The sequence below is a fragment of the Oncorhynchus gorbuscha genome, linkage group LG21, assembly GCF_021184085.1.
Source record: "Oncorhynchus gorbuscha isolate QuinsamMale2020 ecotype Even-year linkage group LG21, OgorEven_v1.0, whole genome shotgun sequence".
Taxonomy (NCBI): Eukaryota; Metazoa; Chordata; class Actinopteri; order Salmoniformes; family Salmonidae; genus Oncorhynchus; species Oncorhynchus gorbuscha.
This window is the reverse complement of record NC_060193.1, coordinates 57,416,126-57,430,381: the sequence shown is the minus strand read 5'-3', so window position 1 is coordinate 57,430,381 and position 14,256 is coordinate 57,416,126. Positions and strand designations below refer to the sequence as shown.

General features: G+C 47.1%; 1 protein-coding gene across 2 annotated transcripts in view; it reads right to left on the bottom strand.

The window, feature by feature from the left end:
* Positions 1-14,256, bottom strand: part of LOC124007824 (obscurin-like protein 1) — a 23,362-nt gene extending 9,106 nt beyond the window's left edge. Inside the window, exons 1-8 of one of the 2 annotated variants that reach the window (XR_006834018.1) lie at positions 13,730-14,256; positions 10,357-11,958; positions 3,140-3,409; positions 2,626-2,886; positions 2,040-2,345; positions 1,640-1,906; positions 1,171-1,446; positions 108-222 (exon numbers count right to left, since the gene is read on the bottom strand). Coding sequence is in view for 1 of the 2 variants with exons in the window: in XM_046318604.1 (XP_046174560.1) it covers positions 108-222; positions 1,171-1,446; positions 1,640-1,906; positions 2,040-2,345; positions 2,626-2,886; positions 3,140-3,409; positions 10,357-11,839 (2,978 nt within the window). In the remaining variant the exon portion in view is untranslated. The remainder of the gene's footprint in view (positions 1-107; positions 223-1,170; positions 1,447-1,639; positions 1,907-2,039; positions 2,346-2,625; positions 2,887-3,139; positions 3,410-10,356; positions 11,959-13,729) is intronic. The other variant, XM_046318604.1, reaches the window with a different exon arrangement.

Genomic DNA, 14,256 nt, shown 5'->3' with positions numbered 1-14,256 from the left:
TCAGATCCCACTAAATGAATGATATTCTAAGCAGAAATGACTCCAAATCATAAAGGATAATGAAATCCAGTTTGTGTTTCCTAGCGGTGTGTATGTTAGCTGTGTACCAGGTAGCGTTGGCATCCTCTCTGGAAACCTCACAGGTGAGCACCACAGGATCCAGCTCCATGGCAGACTTCTGGAGTTCCTCCTCAGGGACCTCACTGAACTGCACAGGGGGACCTGGTGGGGGAGGGGGAGCGGGGGGTTGGGATGATCGTGGTTAGAGTTAGCGTTTGGTTGTGGTTTGGAGGAGGAGGCTTGCTGGGTTGGAGGGGTTGGAGTGAGTAGTGGAGTGTTTTGTTACAGTGTGATCAAACTAAGCATGCTCTTCCAGAGGTTTGTTCAGATACATATCAGAAAGATCAGGACAGTGAGTGAGAGGAAAGAAATGGGGGTGAAAAACAGGTTAGAGAAGACTTAGAGAACTTTTTCAGAACAGAAGCCACCACACTGGGTTACAGGACCAAGATAATCCTGTCAATAACAACAACAACAACAACAACTGAAGATGACTTGCTGGCACAGAGGAAGTACAACACAGTATTAGGATTCCCTCAGAGAAAACACAGAACAACGATCTCCGTTGTTCACCTTTGACCTCCACCTGAAACACACTGACATCATCAGCTGTCCGACACGTGTAAACGCCCGAGTGGGAAAAGTCAGCCGATTGGATAATCAGCATCCTTGTATGCCCATCCTCCTGAAAGTCTACACCAGGCAGTTTGAAGATCTGCTCGCCATCTTTGTACCAGTAGACTGGGCATATGGGTCTGATAGGTCACAGTGGAGAACGATGGGCTCGCCAGCCTCAGCGGCCTTGGTCCTCTCCTCTTCAGGGAGGTGGGAGAACATGGCTCCCACAGCTAGGGGTGTTATGGGTGATTGGTTAAGGTGGCAGATATGGGATGCTCAGTTAGCTTGGGTGATCGTCAGCATAAATCAGTATTACATCATGGCTGATGGTTGAAGAAATTCATGTGAAATTGTGAATTCAAAGAGATGGTCAAGCTTCTGAAAAACCTTCAGTATAGAAAGTTGATGTTTATATGGAAAATAGAACATTTCTGGTTGAGAGTGCATGTTAATGATCTCCATGACAACCAAACATGACATACAGCAACTCACCTTCAACCTCCACGTTGAATTTGATGACATCACCCATCGTCTCGCATGTGTACACGCCAGAGTCGGTGAACTCAGCCATTTGGATGATGATCCTCCTCATGTTGCCTTCTGATTGGATGTTGAGGCCATCTGTCACCTGTAGCTCCACCCCATCCTTGAACCAGCCCACGCTGGCTGAGGGGTGGGACACCTCACAGTACAGAACCACAGGGTCACCAGTCTCCACCCTCTTGTTACTGTCTGACTCTGACATTGGGCTGAACTTCACCACCGCAGCTGGAATGGAAAAATATGTACAAGCAGTATTCAGTATTCTAATATCATGCAATTGCATATCATTACAGTACCAACAAGCCTAATGTAAATGTTAAAACAGTCCTTGTTATAAGGCCTCCTCAATACAGATTGTCTAGCTTGACGCCATTATCATGTTATTTCTCTTTACACTCCACCGTTCTCCAACACCTACCTTGAACCTTGAGAACCGCTGAGTCTCTGACTCCGTTGGCGATGAAGGTGACCTCTGCCTCGTGGTCTTCCACCTTGGTGCTGTGGATTACCAGGGAGTGCTGTGTCTTGGCCTGTTGGATAGAGTAGTGTTGGCTATCCTGTAGCTGGGTGCTGTTCAGGAACCAGGTGCCCGTCACCATCACTGACAGATCGATGGAGAACAGGGTGTCCTCCCCCTCCGTCACCTCACAGCCCTGGAGAGGGGTCCTGATCTTGGGACCTGGCACTGAGAGGTGAGAGTTCAAAACTAGTGACATCAAATGAATTTCCATAGCTGCAGGGTACACAAATACCATAGTGCATGACAGCCTTTCATCCCTGATCACATCAACATGGTTTCTCTCCAATTCAGCACTCACCAAGATGGACGACTTTAGGGAACTCCACGTGTCCACTACGGCCATACTTATTGATGCAGCAGACACGGAAGCGGTAATCGCCCTCGCACGGCACGCTGTCGCCCATGACCTCTGCGGAGGTCGCCGTGTCGGAGGTCGCACACCTCAGCCACTCCTGTGATCCCACTCCCTGTCTCTCCAGGACATAGACAGAGCGCGTGGTGGTTTGGCTGGTGGGGGCCGGCTCCCAGGAGAGGAGCACGCTGTTGGGCCTGTCCACATCCATCTCCACCCCCACTGGACAGATGGGAGGGCTGTGTCTGGCAGCTGTGGAGAAAACCGAAACAGGTGGAAAGGTACATAGTAGGTGAGCAACGGTTGCCATAATGCTTGTAGCCTGTCGTTCGTTTGTTAGTCTCTAGCAGCTACATTAGGAAATGCTGCACAGTATAGCTGGAGTTCTCACCTTACTGCCGTTCTAGCCCTTTCGGATCTACATGGGTAAATCCCCAAAAAGTTAACTGTTTACGTGACGATAAAACTTGATTTGATTTGGAAAGTCCCTAAGTAAGGGGCCATGGGTCACTTTGGTCAACATCCTCCTTACCTTTGACTCTGAGCCGGGACGAGGTCTTGGATCTTCCCACAACGAAGGTCACGACCCCAGTGTCCCCGTGGCAGACGTTGACGAACACCAGCATGTGGGTTTTACCAAAGGACTTGAGGATAGTCTGGTGGCTCTCGCGTAGCTTCAGGCCATCTTTGAACCAGTGGACATCCATGTTCTCCTCCTCTACCTCCACACAGAACACTGCGTTCTCCCCCTCCAACACGTCTAGTTTTCGAGGAAGTTTTTTAACAATTGTGCCTGTGGGTAACAGAGTTGAGGGTCATGTACTGTATGGCTGTATATTCGGGAGAAAAATCATTGGGTTTATAGAATAATAGAGAAAAATCATTGGGTTTATGGAATAATAACAATAATAATCATTTCAAAACATAAAAAAACATACAAAATTATTTTTGTCAATAGTTCTGATGTCAAAGATGTCTTTTCTAGACTGTAAATGAGTGAATGATACACTGCCATACTTCTTCCATACTATAAGACGTCTACCTACCTTTGACGGCCAGCTCAGCGATACTCTTCCCTCCATCAGGCATCTCACAGAGATAGACCCCATCGTCGTCCGCTCCTACATCTCGGATAGTGAGCCTGCGCCGGGCTCCGTTCTGCTCTATGCCGTATTTACCCCCTGCCTGCAGTCTCTGGTCCTCCAGGTACCAGGCAGTGGGGATGCCCTCATTAGGTACCTCACACTCCAACACGGCCATGCCTCTCTCTCTCACCTCCACGTCTTGCAGAGACCGCCTGAACCGCACCGCTGGAGCTGCACACGGGTGGGAGGTAGTTGTGGATTGTATGCGCTATGTCTCTGTGTAGTATTTTTTCAGTTCTTTAGGCACATTTTAGGTTGTTTTTAGAGTGCTTAACCCACATTTTAGGTTGTTTTTACAGTGCTTTAGGCACATTTTAGGTTGTTTTTACAGTGCTGCTTTATGCACATTTTAGGTTGTTTTTACAGTGCTTTAGGCACAGTTTAGGTTGTTTTTACAGTGCTTTAGGTTTTTACAGTGCTGCACAGTGCTTTAGGCACAGTTTAGGTTGTTTTTACAGTGCTTTAGGCACAGTTTAGGTTGTTTTTACAGTGCTGTGCAGTTTGTTTTAGTGCACATTTTAGGTTGTTTTTACAGTGCTTTAGGCACAGTTTAGGTTGTTTTTACAGTGCTTTGTTTAGGTACAGTGCTTAACCCACAGTTTAGGTTGTTTTTACAGTGCTTAACCCACATTTTAGGTTGTTTTTACAGTGCTGCTTTATGCACATTTTAGGTTGTTTTTACAGTTTTAGGCACAGTGCTTGCTGTTTTATGCACATTTTAGGTTGTTTTTACAGTGCTTTAGGCACAGTTTTTACAGTGCTTAACCCACAGTTTAGGTTGTTTTTACAGTGCTTAACATTTTAGGTTGTTTTTACAGTGCTGCTTTATGCACATTTTAGGTTGTTTTTAGGCTTAACCCACATTTTGTTTTTTACAGTGCTGTGCATTTTAGGCACAGTTTAGGTTTTTACAGTTTGTTGTTTTTACAGTGCTTAACCCACAGTTTAGGTTGTTTTTACAGTGCTTAACCCACATTTTAGGTTGTTTTTACAGTGCTTAACCCACATTTTAGGTTGTTTTTACAGTGCTTAACCCACATTTTAGGTTGTTTTTACAGTGCTTTATGCACATTTTAGTTGTTTTTGTGCTTTTACAGTGCTTTATGCACATTTTAACAGTGCCACATTTTAGGTTGTTTTTACAGTGCTTTAGGCACAGTTTAGGTTGTTTTTACAGTGCTTTAGGCACAGTTTAGGTTGTTTTTACAGTGCTGTTTTATGCACATTTTAGGTTGTTTTTACAGTGCTTTAGGCACAGTTTAGGTTGTTTTTACAGTGCTTAACCCACAGTTTAGGTTGTTTTTACAGTGCTTAACCCACATTTTAGGTTGTTTTTACAGTGCTGCTTTATGCACATTTTAGGTTGTTTTTACAGTGCTTTAGGCACAGTTTAGGTTGTTTTTACAGTGCTTTAGGCACAGTTTAGGTTGTTTTTACAGTGCTTAACCCACAGTTTAGGTTGTTTTTACAGTGCTTAACCCACATTTTAGGTTGTTTTTTTTACAGTGTTTTTACAGTGCTTTAGGCACACAGGTTGTTTTTAGTGCTTAACCCACATTTTGTTTTTTACAGTGCTGTTTTATGCACATTTTAGGTTGTTTTTACAGTGCTTTAGGCACAGTTTAGGTTGTTTTTACAGTGCTTAACCCACAGTTTAGGTTGTTTTTACAGTGCTTAACCCACATTTTAGGTTGTTTTTACAGTGCTGCTTTATGCACATTTTAGGTTGTTTTTACAGTGCTTTAGGCACAGTTTAGGTTGTTTTAGTGCTTAACCCACATTTTAGGTTGTTTTTACAGTGCTGCTTTATGCACATTTTAGGTTGTTTTTACAGTGCTTTAGGCACAGTTTAGGTTGTTTTTACAGTGCTTAACCCACAGTTTAGGTTGTTTTTACAGTGCTTAACCCACATTTTAGGTTGTTTTTACAGTGCTTAACCCACATTTTAGGTTGTTTTTACAGTGCTTTATGCACATTTTAGGTTGTTTTTACAGTGCTTTATGCACATTTTAGGTTGTTTTTACAGTGCTTTATGCACATTTTAGGTTGTTTTTACAGTGCTTTATGCACATTTTAGGTTGTTTTTAACAGTGCTTTATGCACATTTTAGGTTGTTTTTACAGTGCTTTATGCACATTTTAGGTTGTTTTTACAGTGCTTTAGGCACATTTTAGGTTGTTTTTACAGTGCTTTAGGCACAGTTTAGGTTGTTTTTACAGTGCTTAACCCACATTTTAGGTTGTTTTTACAGTGCTTTAGGCACAGTTTAGGTTGTTTTTACAGTGCTGCTTTATGCACATTATAGGTTGTTTTTACAGTGCTTTAGGCACAGTTTAGGTTGTTTTTACAGTGCTTTAGGCACAGTTTAGGTTGTTTTTACAGTGCTTTAGGCACAGTTTAGGTTGTTTTTAAAGTGCTTTAGGCACAGTTTAGGTTGTTTTTACAGTGCTTTAGGTACAGTTTAGGTTGTTTTTACAGTGCTTTAGGCACAGTTTAGGTTGTTTTTACAGTGCTTTAGGTACAGTTTAGGTTGTTTTTACAGTGCTTTAGGCACAGTTTAGGTTGTTTTTACAGTGCTTTAGGCACAGTTTAGGTTGTTTTTACAGTGCTGCTTTAGGCACAGTTTAGGTTGTTTTTACAGTGCTGCTTTAGGCACAGTTTAGGTTGTTTTTACAGTGCTTAACCCACAGTTTAGGTTGTTTTTACAGTGCTTAACCCACATTTTAGGTTGTTTTTACAGTGCTGCTTTATGCACATTTTAGGTTGTTTTTACAGTGCTTAACCCACATTTTAGGTTGTTTTTACAATGTTTTATGCACATTTTAGGTTGTTTTTACAATGTTTTATGCACATTTTAGTTTGTTTTTACAGTGCTTTATGCACATTTGAGGTTGTTTTTACAGTGCTGCTTTAGGCACATTTTAGGTTATTCCAGTCATTGGTTGAGTTTTGATCAAGGTATAACACATTTCATGAGCTCATGAGCACATTTCATGAGCACAATTCATGACTTATGCTATGATTGACTGCATGATTTCAACAAACAGTAATTTCAGCTACATTTCAAGTAAACTTTTAGGGTTATTTCTACCAATCTATTGACATTGCTGTGGACTTTGGCCATGGTCAACATGGTTAACAACACAGTAGAAAATCTGTATACAGGACACATACCTCAGCTCATGATTCAGTCTCTAAATATAGGGACACGCGGAGGCAGTGGGGTGGGCAGGGGAGACATGCAGGAGGTAGGGAGAGAAGGGAAGCTAGGGGGAGAGGGGAAGAAGGGAAGCTAGGGGGAGAGGGGAAGAAGGGAAGCTAGGGGGAGGGGAATAAGGGAAGCTAGGGGGAAGAGACTGGGGGAGGTAGGGACACAGAGGCATTGGGGTGGGCAGGGGAGACATGCAGGAGGTAGGGAGAGAAGGGAAGCTAGGGGGAGAGGGGGAGAAGGGAAGCTAGGGGGAGAGGGGAAGAAGGGAAGCTAAGGGGGAAGAGACTAGGGGGAGGTAGGGACACAGAGGCATTGGGGTGGGCAGGGGGTGCAGGAGGTAGGGGAGAAGGGAAGCTAAGGGGAGAGGGGAAGAAGGGAAGCTAGGGGAGGGGAAGAAGGGAAGCTAGGGGAAATAGACTGGGGGAGGTAGGGACACACGGAGGCAGTGGGGTGGGCAGGGGAGACATGCAGGCGTAGTGAGAGAAGGGAAGCTAGGGGGAGAGGGGAAGAAGGGAAGCTAGGGGAGAGGGGAAGAAGGGAAGCTAGGGGGAGAGGGGAAAAAGGGAAGCTAGGGGAAAGAGACTGGGGTGAGGTAGGGACACACAGAGGAATTGTGGTGAGCAGGGGGTGCAGGAGGTAGGAGGAGAAGGGAAGCTAAGGGGGAAGAGACTAGGGGGAGGTAGGGACACACGGAGGCAGTGGGGTGGGCAGGGGAGACATGCAGGTGTAGTGAGAGAAGGGAAGCTAGGGGGAGAGGCGAAGAAGGGAAGCTAGGGGGAGAGGCGAAGAAGGGAAGCTAGGGGGAGAGGGGAAGAAGGGAAGCTAGGGGGAGAGGGGAAGAAGGGAAGCTAGGGGAAAGAGACTGGGGTGAGGTAGGGACACAGAGGAATTGTGGTGGGCAGGGGGTGCAGGAGGTAGGAGGAGAAGGGAAGCTAAGGGGGAAGAGACTAGGGGGAGGTAGGGACACACAGGGGCATTGGGGTGGGCAGGGGGTGCAGGAGGTAGGGGGAGAAGGGAAGCTAAGGGGGAAGAGACTAGGGGGAGGTAGGGACACACAGAGGCATTGGGGTGGGCAGGGGGTGCAGGAGGTAGGGGGAGAAGGGAAGCTAAGGGGGAAGAGACTAGGGGGAGGTAGGGACACACAGAGGAATTGTGGTGGGCAGTGGGTGCAGGAGGTAGGAGGAGAAGGGAAGCTAAGGGGGAAGAGACTAGGGGAGGTAGGGACACACAGAGGCATTGGGGTGGGCAGGGGGTGCAGGAGGTAGGGGGAGAAGGGAAGCTAAGGGGAGAGGGGAAGAAGGGAAACTAGGGGGAGGGGAAGAAGGGAAGCTAGGGGAAATAGACTGGGGGAGGTAGGGACACAGAGGCATTGGGGTGGGCAGGGGGTGCAGGAGGTAGGGGGAGAAGGGAAGCTAAGGGGAGAGGGGAAGAAGGGAAGCTAGGGGGAGGGGAAGAAGGGAAGCTAGGGGAAATAGACTGGGGGAGGTAGGGACACACGGAGGCAGTGGGGTGGGCAGGGGAGACATGCAGGTGTAGTGAGAGAAGGGAAGCTAGGGGGAGAGGGGAAGAAGGGAAGCTAGGGGGAGAGGGGAAGAAGGGAAGCTAGGGGGAGAGGGGAAGAAGGGAAGCTAGGGGAAAGAGACTGGGGTGTGGTAGGGACACAGAGGAATTGTGGTGGGCAGGGGTGCAGGAGGTAGGAGGAGAAGGGAAGCTAAGGGGGAAGAGACTAGGGGAGGTAGGGACACACAGAGGCATTGGGGTGGGCAGGGGGTGCAGGGGTAGGGGGAGAAGGGAAGCTAAGGGGGAAGAGACTAGGGGAGGTAGGGACACACAGAGGCATTGTGGTGGGCAGGGGGTGCAGGAGGTAGGAGGAGAAGGGACGCTAAGGGGGAGAGACTAGGGGAGGTAGGGACACACAGAGGCATTGGGGTGGGCAGGGGGTGCAGGAGGTAGGGGAGAAGGGAAGCTAAGGGGGAAGAGACTAGGGGGAGGTAGGGACACACAGAGGCATTGTGGTGGGCAGGGGGTGCAGGAGGTAGGGGGAGAAGGGAAGCTAAGGGGGAAGAGACTAGGGGGGAGGTAGGGACACACAGAGGCATTGGGGTGGGCAAGGGGTGCAGGAGGTAGGGAGGTAGGGGGAGAAGGGAAGCTAGGGGGAGAGGGGAAGAGACTAAGGCGGAGGTAAGGGTAGGAAGAGGGAGGTAGGGTTAGAAAGACCCGTGTTTATCTCCACCTATCAAGACTCTATGGCAATAGCTCCCTGGTAGATTAGGGATAATTAGGGATGTGGATGCCTAGATGAGACAGATATCATTTAATTTACGTAGCCAGCTGACTTAGTGTGCTGTGCTATGGCTGGATCACCCGGGGATTATCCTATAATGATGACTAAACAATTACCAATTATGAGGGTGACTCAACTGGGATCTTTTAGCAATGCATGTCCACAATCTACTGAACTCTCTACAGAGCAATTAGTTGTAACAGCTGAAGATCTAAATCTCTCTCTATGGCATTTCTATGACGTAAGTAACATTGTGGCATACCCTCATGCTAGTCAGGAACATACAGTACGTACTCATGCTAGTCAGGAACATACAGTACGTACTCATGCTAGTCAGGAACATACAGTACGTACTCATGCTAGTCAGGAACATACAGTACGTACTCATGCTAGTCAGGAACATACAGTACGTACTCATGCTAGTCAGGAACATACAGTACGTACTCATGCTAGTCAGGAACATACAGTACGTACTCATGCTAGTCAGGAACATACAGTACGTACTCATGCTAGTCAGGAACATACAGTACGTACTCATGCTAGTCAGGAACATACAGTACGCACTCATGCTAGTCAGGAACATACAGTATGCACTGATGCTAGTCAGGAACATACAGTACGTACTCATGCTAGTCAGAAACATACAGTACGTACTCATGCTAGTCAGGAACATACAGTACGTACTCATGCTAGTCAGAAACATACAGTACGTACTCATGCTAGTCAGGAACATACAGTACGTACTCATGCTAGTCAGGAACATACAGTACGTACTCATGCTAGTCAGGAACATACGGTACGTACTCATGCTAGTCAGGAACATACAGTACGTACTCATGCTAGTCAGGAACATACAGTACGTACTCATGCTAGTCAGGAACATACAGTATGTACTCATGCTAGTCAGGAACATACCGTACGTACTCATGCTAGTCAGGAACATACAGTACGTATGTTCCTGACTAGTATGAGGGTTTGCCACAATGTTATTCCCTCAAAATGATGATCAAATTAGGCAGGTGAGAGAATGCTTTCATCGTCTCAATCAAACCTGATTGTTGATCATCATGGCGAAGGATTTAATTAAGGAAAGAATGATGGTACAGATGTAGGATCTTAATTTCTTTAACCTTCATTTAACTAGGCAAGTCAGTTAAGAACAAATTCTTATTTACAATGACGGCCTTGTAACAGTGGGATAACTGCCTTGTTCAGGGGCAGAACGACAGATTTGTACCTTGTCAGCTCAGGGAATCGCTCTAGCAACCTTTCAGTTACTGGCCCAAAGCTCTAACCACTAGGCTACCTGCCGCCCCAATTTGACCATCCTGTTGCAGGAGAACTTTCCAGCAATGCAGGAAATTGAAAACTTGTAATGTATTTGAGGTTTAAAAAGGCTTCTGAAATTTGTAATTTCCACTTTGAAATTCAAGACTTGATTTTTCCTTGTGAAAAATGGGTATTCCCCTACAAAAATGTCTATTAATTATAATCCACATAATAATTCACATGTCCTGTTGCTGCAGGATTATTTCCCTACTGTAGCAAACTGGCTCAAATAAAGATCCTACATCTGTAAGAAAGAAAATAAAAGAAAGTCCTGACACACTGCTAAAGCCCTACCTTTGACAGTCAGGTAAACAGAGCTGAGGGTGTGTCCCAGAGCATTGGACGCAGCACACACGTACAGCCCTGTGTCCTGATGTTTACAGTACATCACTTTGAGCGTGTAGTAACCCTCTCTGTCCTCAAACAGAAGGTGACGCCTCCCAGCCTCTTGGGGCACTCCGTCCTTCTTCCAGATGATCTCAGGCTTAGGTTTCCCTGTCACGAAGCAGCGGAACTTAGCATGTTTCCCCTCCGACACCGCAAATTTCTTCACATTGGCAGAATTCAGATTGGGCTCGTCCGGCTGTCTCGACAAACCGTGTCTTCCCATCCTGTGCCTCATACCACGAGGTGATGTCTGCCCGTTGCTGTGCCCATTTGACGTGGACGCCCCGCTCTCCTGCCGTTCCGGGACGAGCTCCACAAGCAGCACTGCGCCCGCCAGCGCCCCTCCTTGATTGTTATGGGCTCTGCAGGTGTAGACACCCCCGTCGGGCATCCTCGTCCGGAAGATCTTCAGCTGGAACCAGCCTCCGTCCTGGCTGCTGACGTTGAAGTGGGCGCTCTCGAAGATGTCGCTCAGCTTCTTCCCGTCCTTCTCCCACACCACCTGGGGCAGAGGGTTGCCCGACAGCTTACAGGAGAAGGCTGCGTCCTCGCCCCGGTCCACCCTCAGGGAGAGGGGCTTGATGAGGAAGTGAGGTCTGTCGTCTGACAGCAGGGGCTCCCCTTCATAGCGCTGCTTCTTTTTCTCCAGCTCACTCTCCTCTCCATTTTCCTTCTCTACAGCTCCACTCTGTTGGTCTACCGCTCCGCTCTGTTGGTCTACCGCTCCGCTCTGTCGGTCTACCGCTCCACTCTGTTGGTCTACCGCTCCGCTCTGTTGGTCTACCGCTCCGCTCTGTTGGTCTACCGCTCCCCTCTGTTGGTCTACAGCTCCCCTCTGTTGGTCTACCTTTCTGCTCTGTTGGTCTACCTCTCCATTCCTCTGTTCTATCTCTCCATTCTGTTGCCCTCCATATTCCAAGTTCTCTTGCTGTCTATATTCCCCATTCTGGTTCTGTTGCCCCTCCAACTCGCTGCTCTGTTGCCTTCTCAACTCCCCATTCCGTTGCCCCCCTAACTCTCCATTCTCCAGCCTGGTTTGCTGCACCCCATTGACCTCTGTCTGTTTCTGTACCCCTTCCCGCTCCTGACTCTTCCCCTCCACCTTCAGTGTGGCAGGGGCACACGTCTCACCCACGATGTTACTGGCCTTGCAGATATACTGGCCTGCGTCCTCCAGCCTGACCCCAGTGATGTGTAGGAAGTAGGCCCGGCCCTCCTCCGACAGCCTGTAGCGTCCCTCTGACAGGATCTGTACATTCTTCTTCTCCCAGACCACCTCGGGACGAGGGTCGCCGCCGATCTTGCATTGCAGGACGGCGTCCGTGCCACACTGTGCCGCCACGGGGCGCGAGTAGCCCAGTACACGGGGGGCACCACCGAATATGTCCATGTTGGCTTCCTGCGTCTGTCTCAGTCCCTTCTTCTCACTCTGATGGGCAAAACAAATGGGGTCCGTAGTAGAAGTCTCTTGTAGATTGTGTCACACGGTCGTCTCTACCGCATATCAATCTGCAGAGAAGATATGAGTCGTAGTACATTAATAATACAGTTACCACATAACCCTCACACAGTATCTAGTGATGTCTTTCATACATCATTTAGCAATAAGGCCCAAGGGGGTGTGGTATATGGCTAATATAACACGGCTAAGGGCTGTTCCTCCGCACGACGCAACACAGAGTGCCTGGACACAGCCCTTAGCTGTGGTATACTGGCTATATATCACAAACCCCCGAGGTGCCTTATTGCTATTATAAACTGGTTACCAACGTAATTAGAGCAGTAAAAATAAATGTTTTGTCATACCCGTGGACCTTATAGTCTGATATACCACGGCTGTCAACCAATCAGCATTCAGGGCTTGAACCACCCAGTTTATAATGCCTTATATGCAGCCCATCAGCTTTGTCTTGGAAGAAGTACTACAGCCTTTCACTCTGAATGTTCTGCATATAGTGGACAATGTATTCACTGCTTTGTCATACCAGAAGGACATTGAATACAGCCCCAAGCTGAAGGACAGTGTTACATTCACTGTCTTCAAACTCCCTGTCATAAATGAGCCAAGGCGCAGCGTGCATGTAATTTGACATCTTTTATAAAGTGAAACTTTCACAAAAAAAAACAGATAAACAGAAACCGAACGTGACGCAACAGTGGAGCACACAAACAGAAAAAAATAATTACCTACAACCTTAGGTGGGAAAAAGGCTGCCTAAATATGATTCCCAATCAGAGACAACGATAGACAGCTGCCTCTGATTGGGAACCACACTCGGCCAAAAACAAAGAAATAGAAAACATAGAATGCCTACCCTAATCACACCCTGACCTAAACAAATAGAGAAATAAAACGGCTCTCTAAGGTCAGGGCATGACAGACAGTGCTTTCTCAGTCTAGTGGTGTTGACCCAGTAAAACAACCCATGAAAATGTATCTGAGAGTAAAGTGGAGGTTTGAATTGACAGTAAAGTAGAGTCTTAGTCAGAACCAAACAGACCACAGCCATCCCAGCTGGTGCTGTAGCTCAGCCAGAGGAGTATTTCAAGTCGTCTGTCCAAAAAAAGACCCTGCCTGGAGGACTTGATAACAGATAACAGAAAATCCACACAGTAACATACAATATGTACGCCTTTACTCTCCAACATAAGAGTTACTTTACACTAAAGGGAAAATATGATACCTCCTGGGATTTTTGGATTACTGTTGATGTGCTACCTTACCTGAGAGACAGTCACAATCTGAATGCCCACGGGGATTGGGATCAGGAAAAGGGAACTGTAGAAATGCCTAATACATGCTGTCATTGTTGCTATACTAGTAACCCCATATCAGGGTCAGCTATAGCCTTCCAAATGCATTGTGGTGCAGTTGATGTTCCTATAGTTTGTCTGTAGCAGCTGTAGGTTTCATCTCTGGCATGCAGGGGCTATTTCCCAATACAGAGATAACTCTGATAACTCAATACAGAGATCTCTCTTACATGTGAACACATGGCATTTGATAATGCAGCCAATGTGTCTAGGTGCTGCAGTATATTCCCTCCAAAAGGCTGTCACACAGTACATTCTACTGGATCATGCCATTGACCCAGTTGTCTATTTGGTTACCATGGGGGCAAAGATCCTGTTGATAAAGAAGCTCTTTTATCGACTTCCAGTGTTCTCCGAGAGTTGCTACATTTCCTCTTCCCTCTCAAAGGTGAGGTGAAATGATACGCAATCCGTGTCGCTTAAATAATGATACAATCGTACAAACTATGATAATCAAAACACTTACCAGTGATTCTAGAGTGACACTTCCTCTCTTCCACATTGACAATATAGCCCAGAAATCAAAGTCACTCTTCAGAATCTCCTCCCAGGGTTCAAGAAGACTTGGACCACTTTGATTGGAATGGCACTTGACCCAGGTGTAAGTCTGTTTTAGCGTCCCTTAAAATGGCCGCCGTCTGCTCTGTCCGGTAGGGATATGTTTCCCGCTCTCAGAGGTCTGCTGCAGTCCTGCTCTCTCACTAAGACAATAATGTCTCTCAACATGTCCTGACTGAATAAAAGCTAAATGAGTGTCTTGATCAAGTGCAATCCTCTGTTTCAAACAGCATCAAACAGATCCACAGCTCTCAAGGTGCGTCCTGTTGCTGTATCTGTCCATTCAGTGAGGTGGCTGTGGCTTCTGGAGCCCCAGTACAGGGACCACACAATCCACTCTGACTGCCTGCTGGTTTGCGTCACCCGGTCCTAAGGCGCCCTGTGTGTCAATGTCAGGGAGAGAGGGAGAGAGAGAGAGAGGGGAGAGAGAGAGAG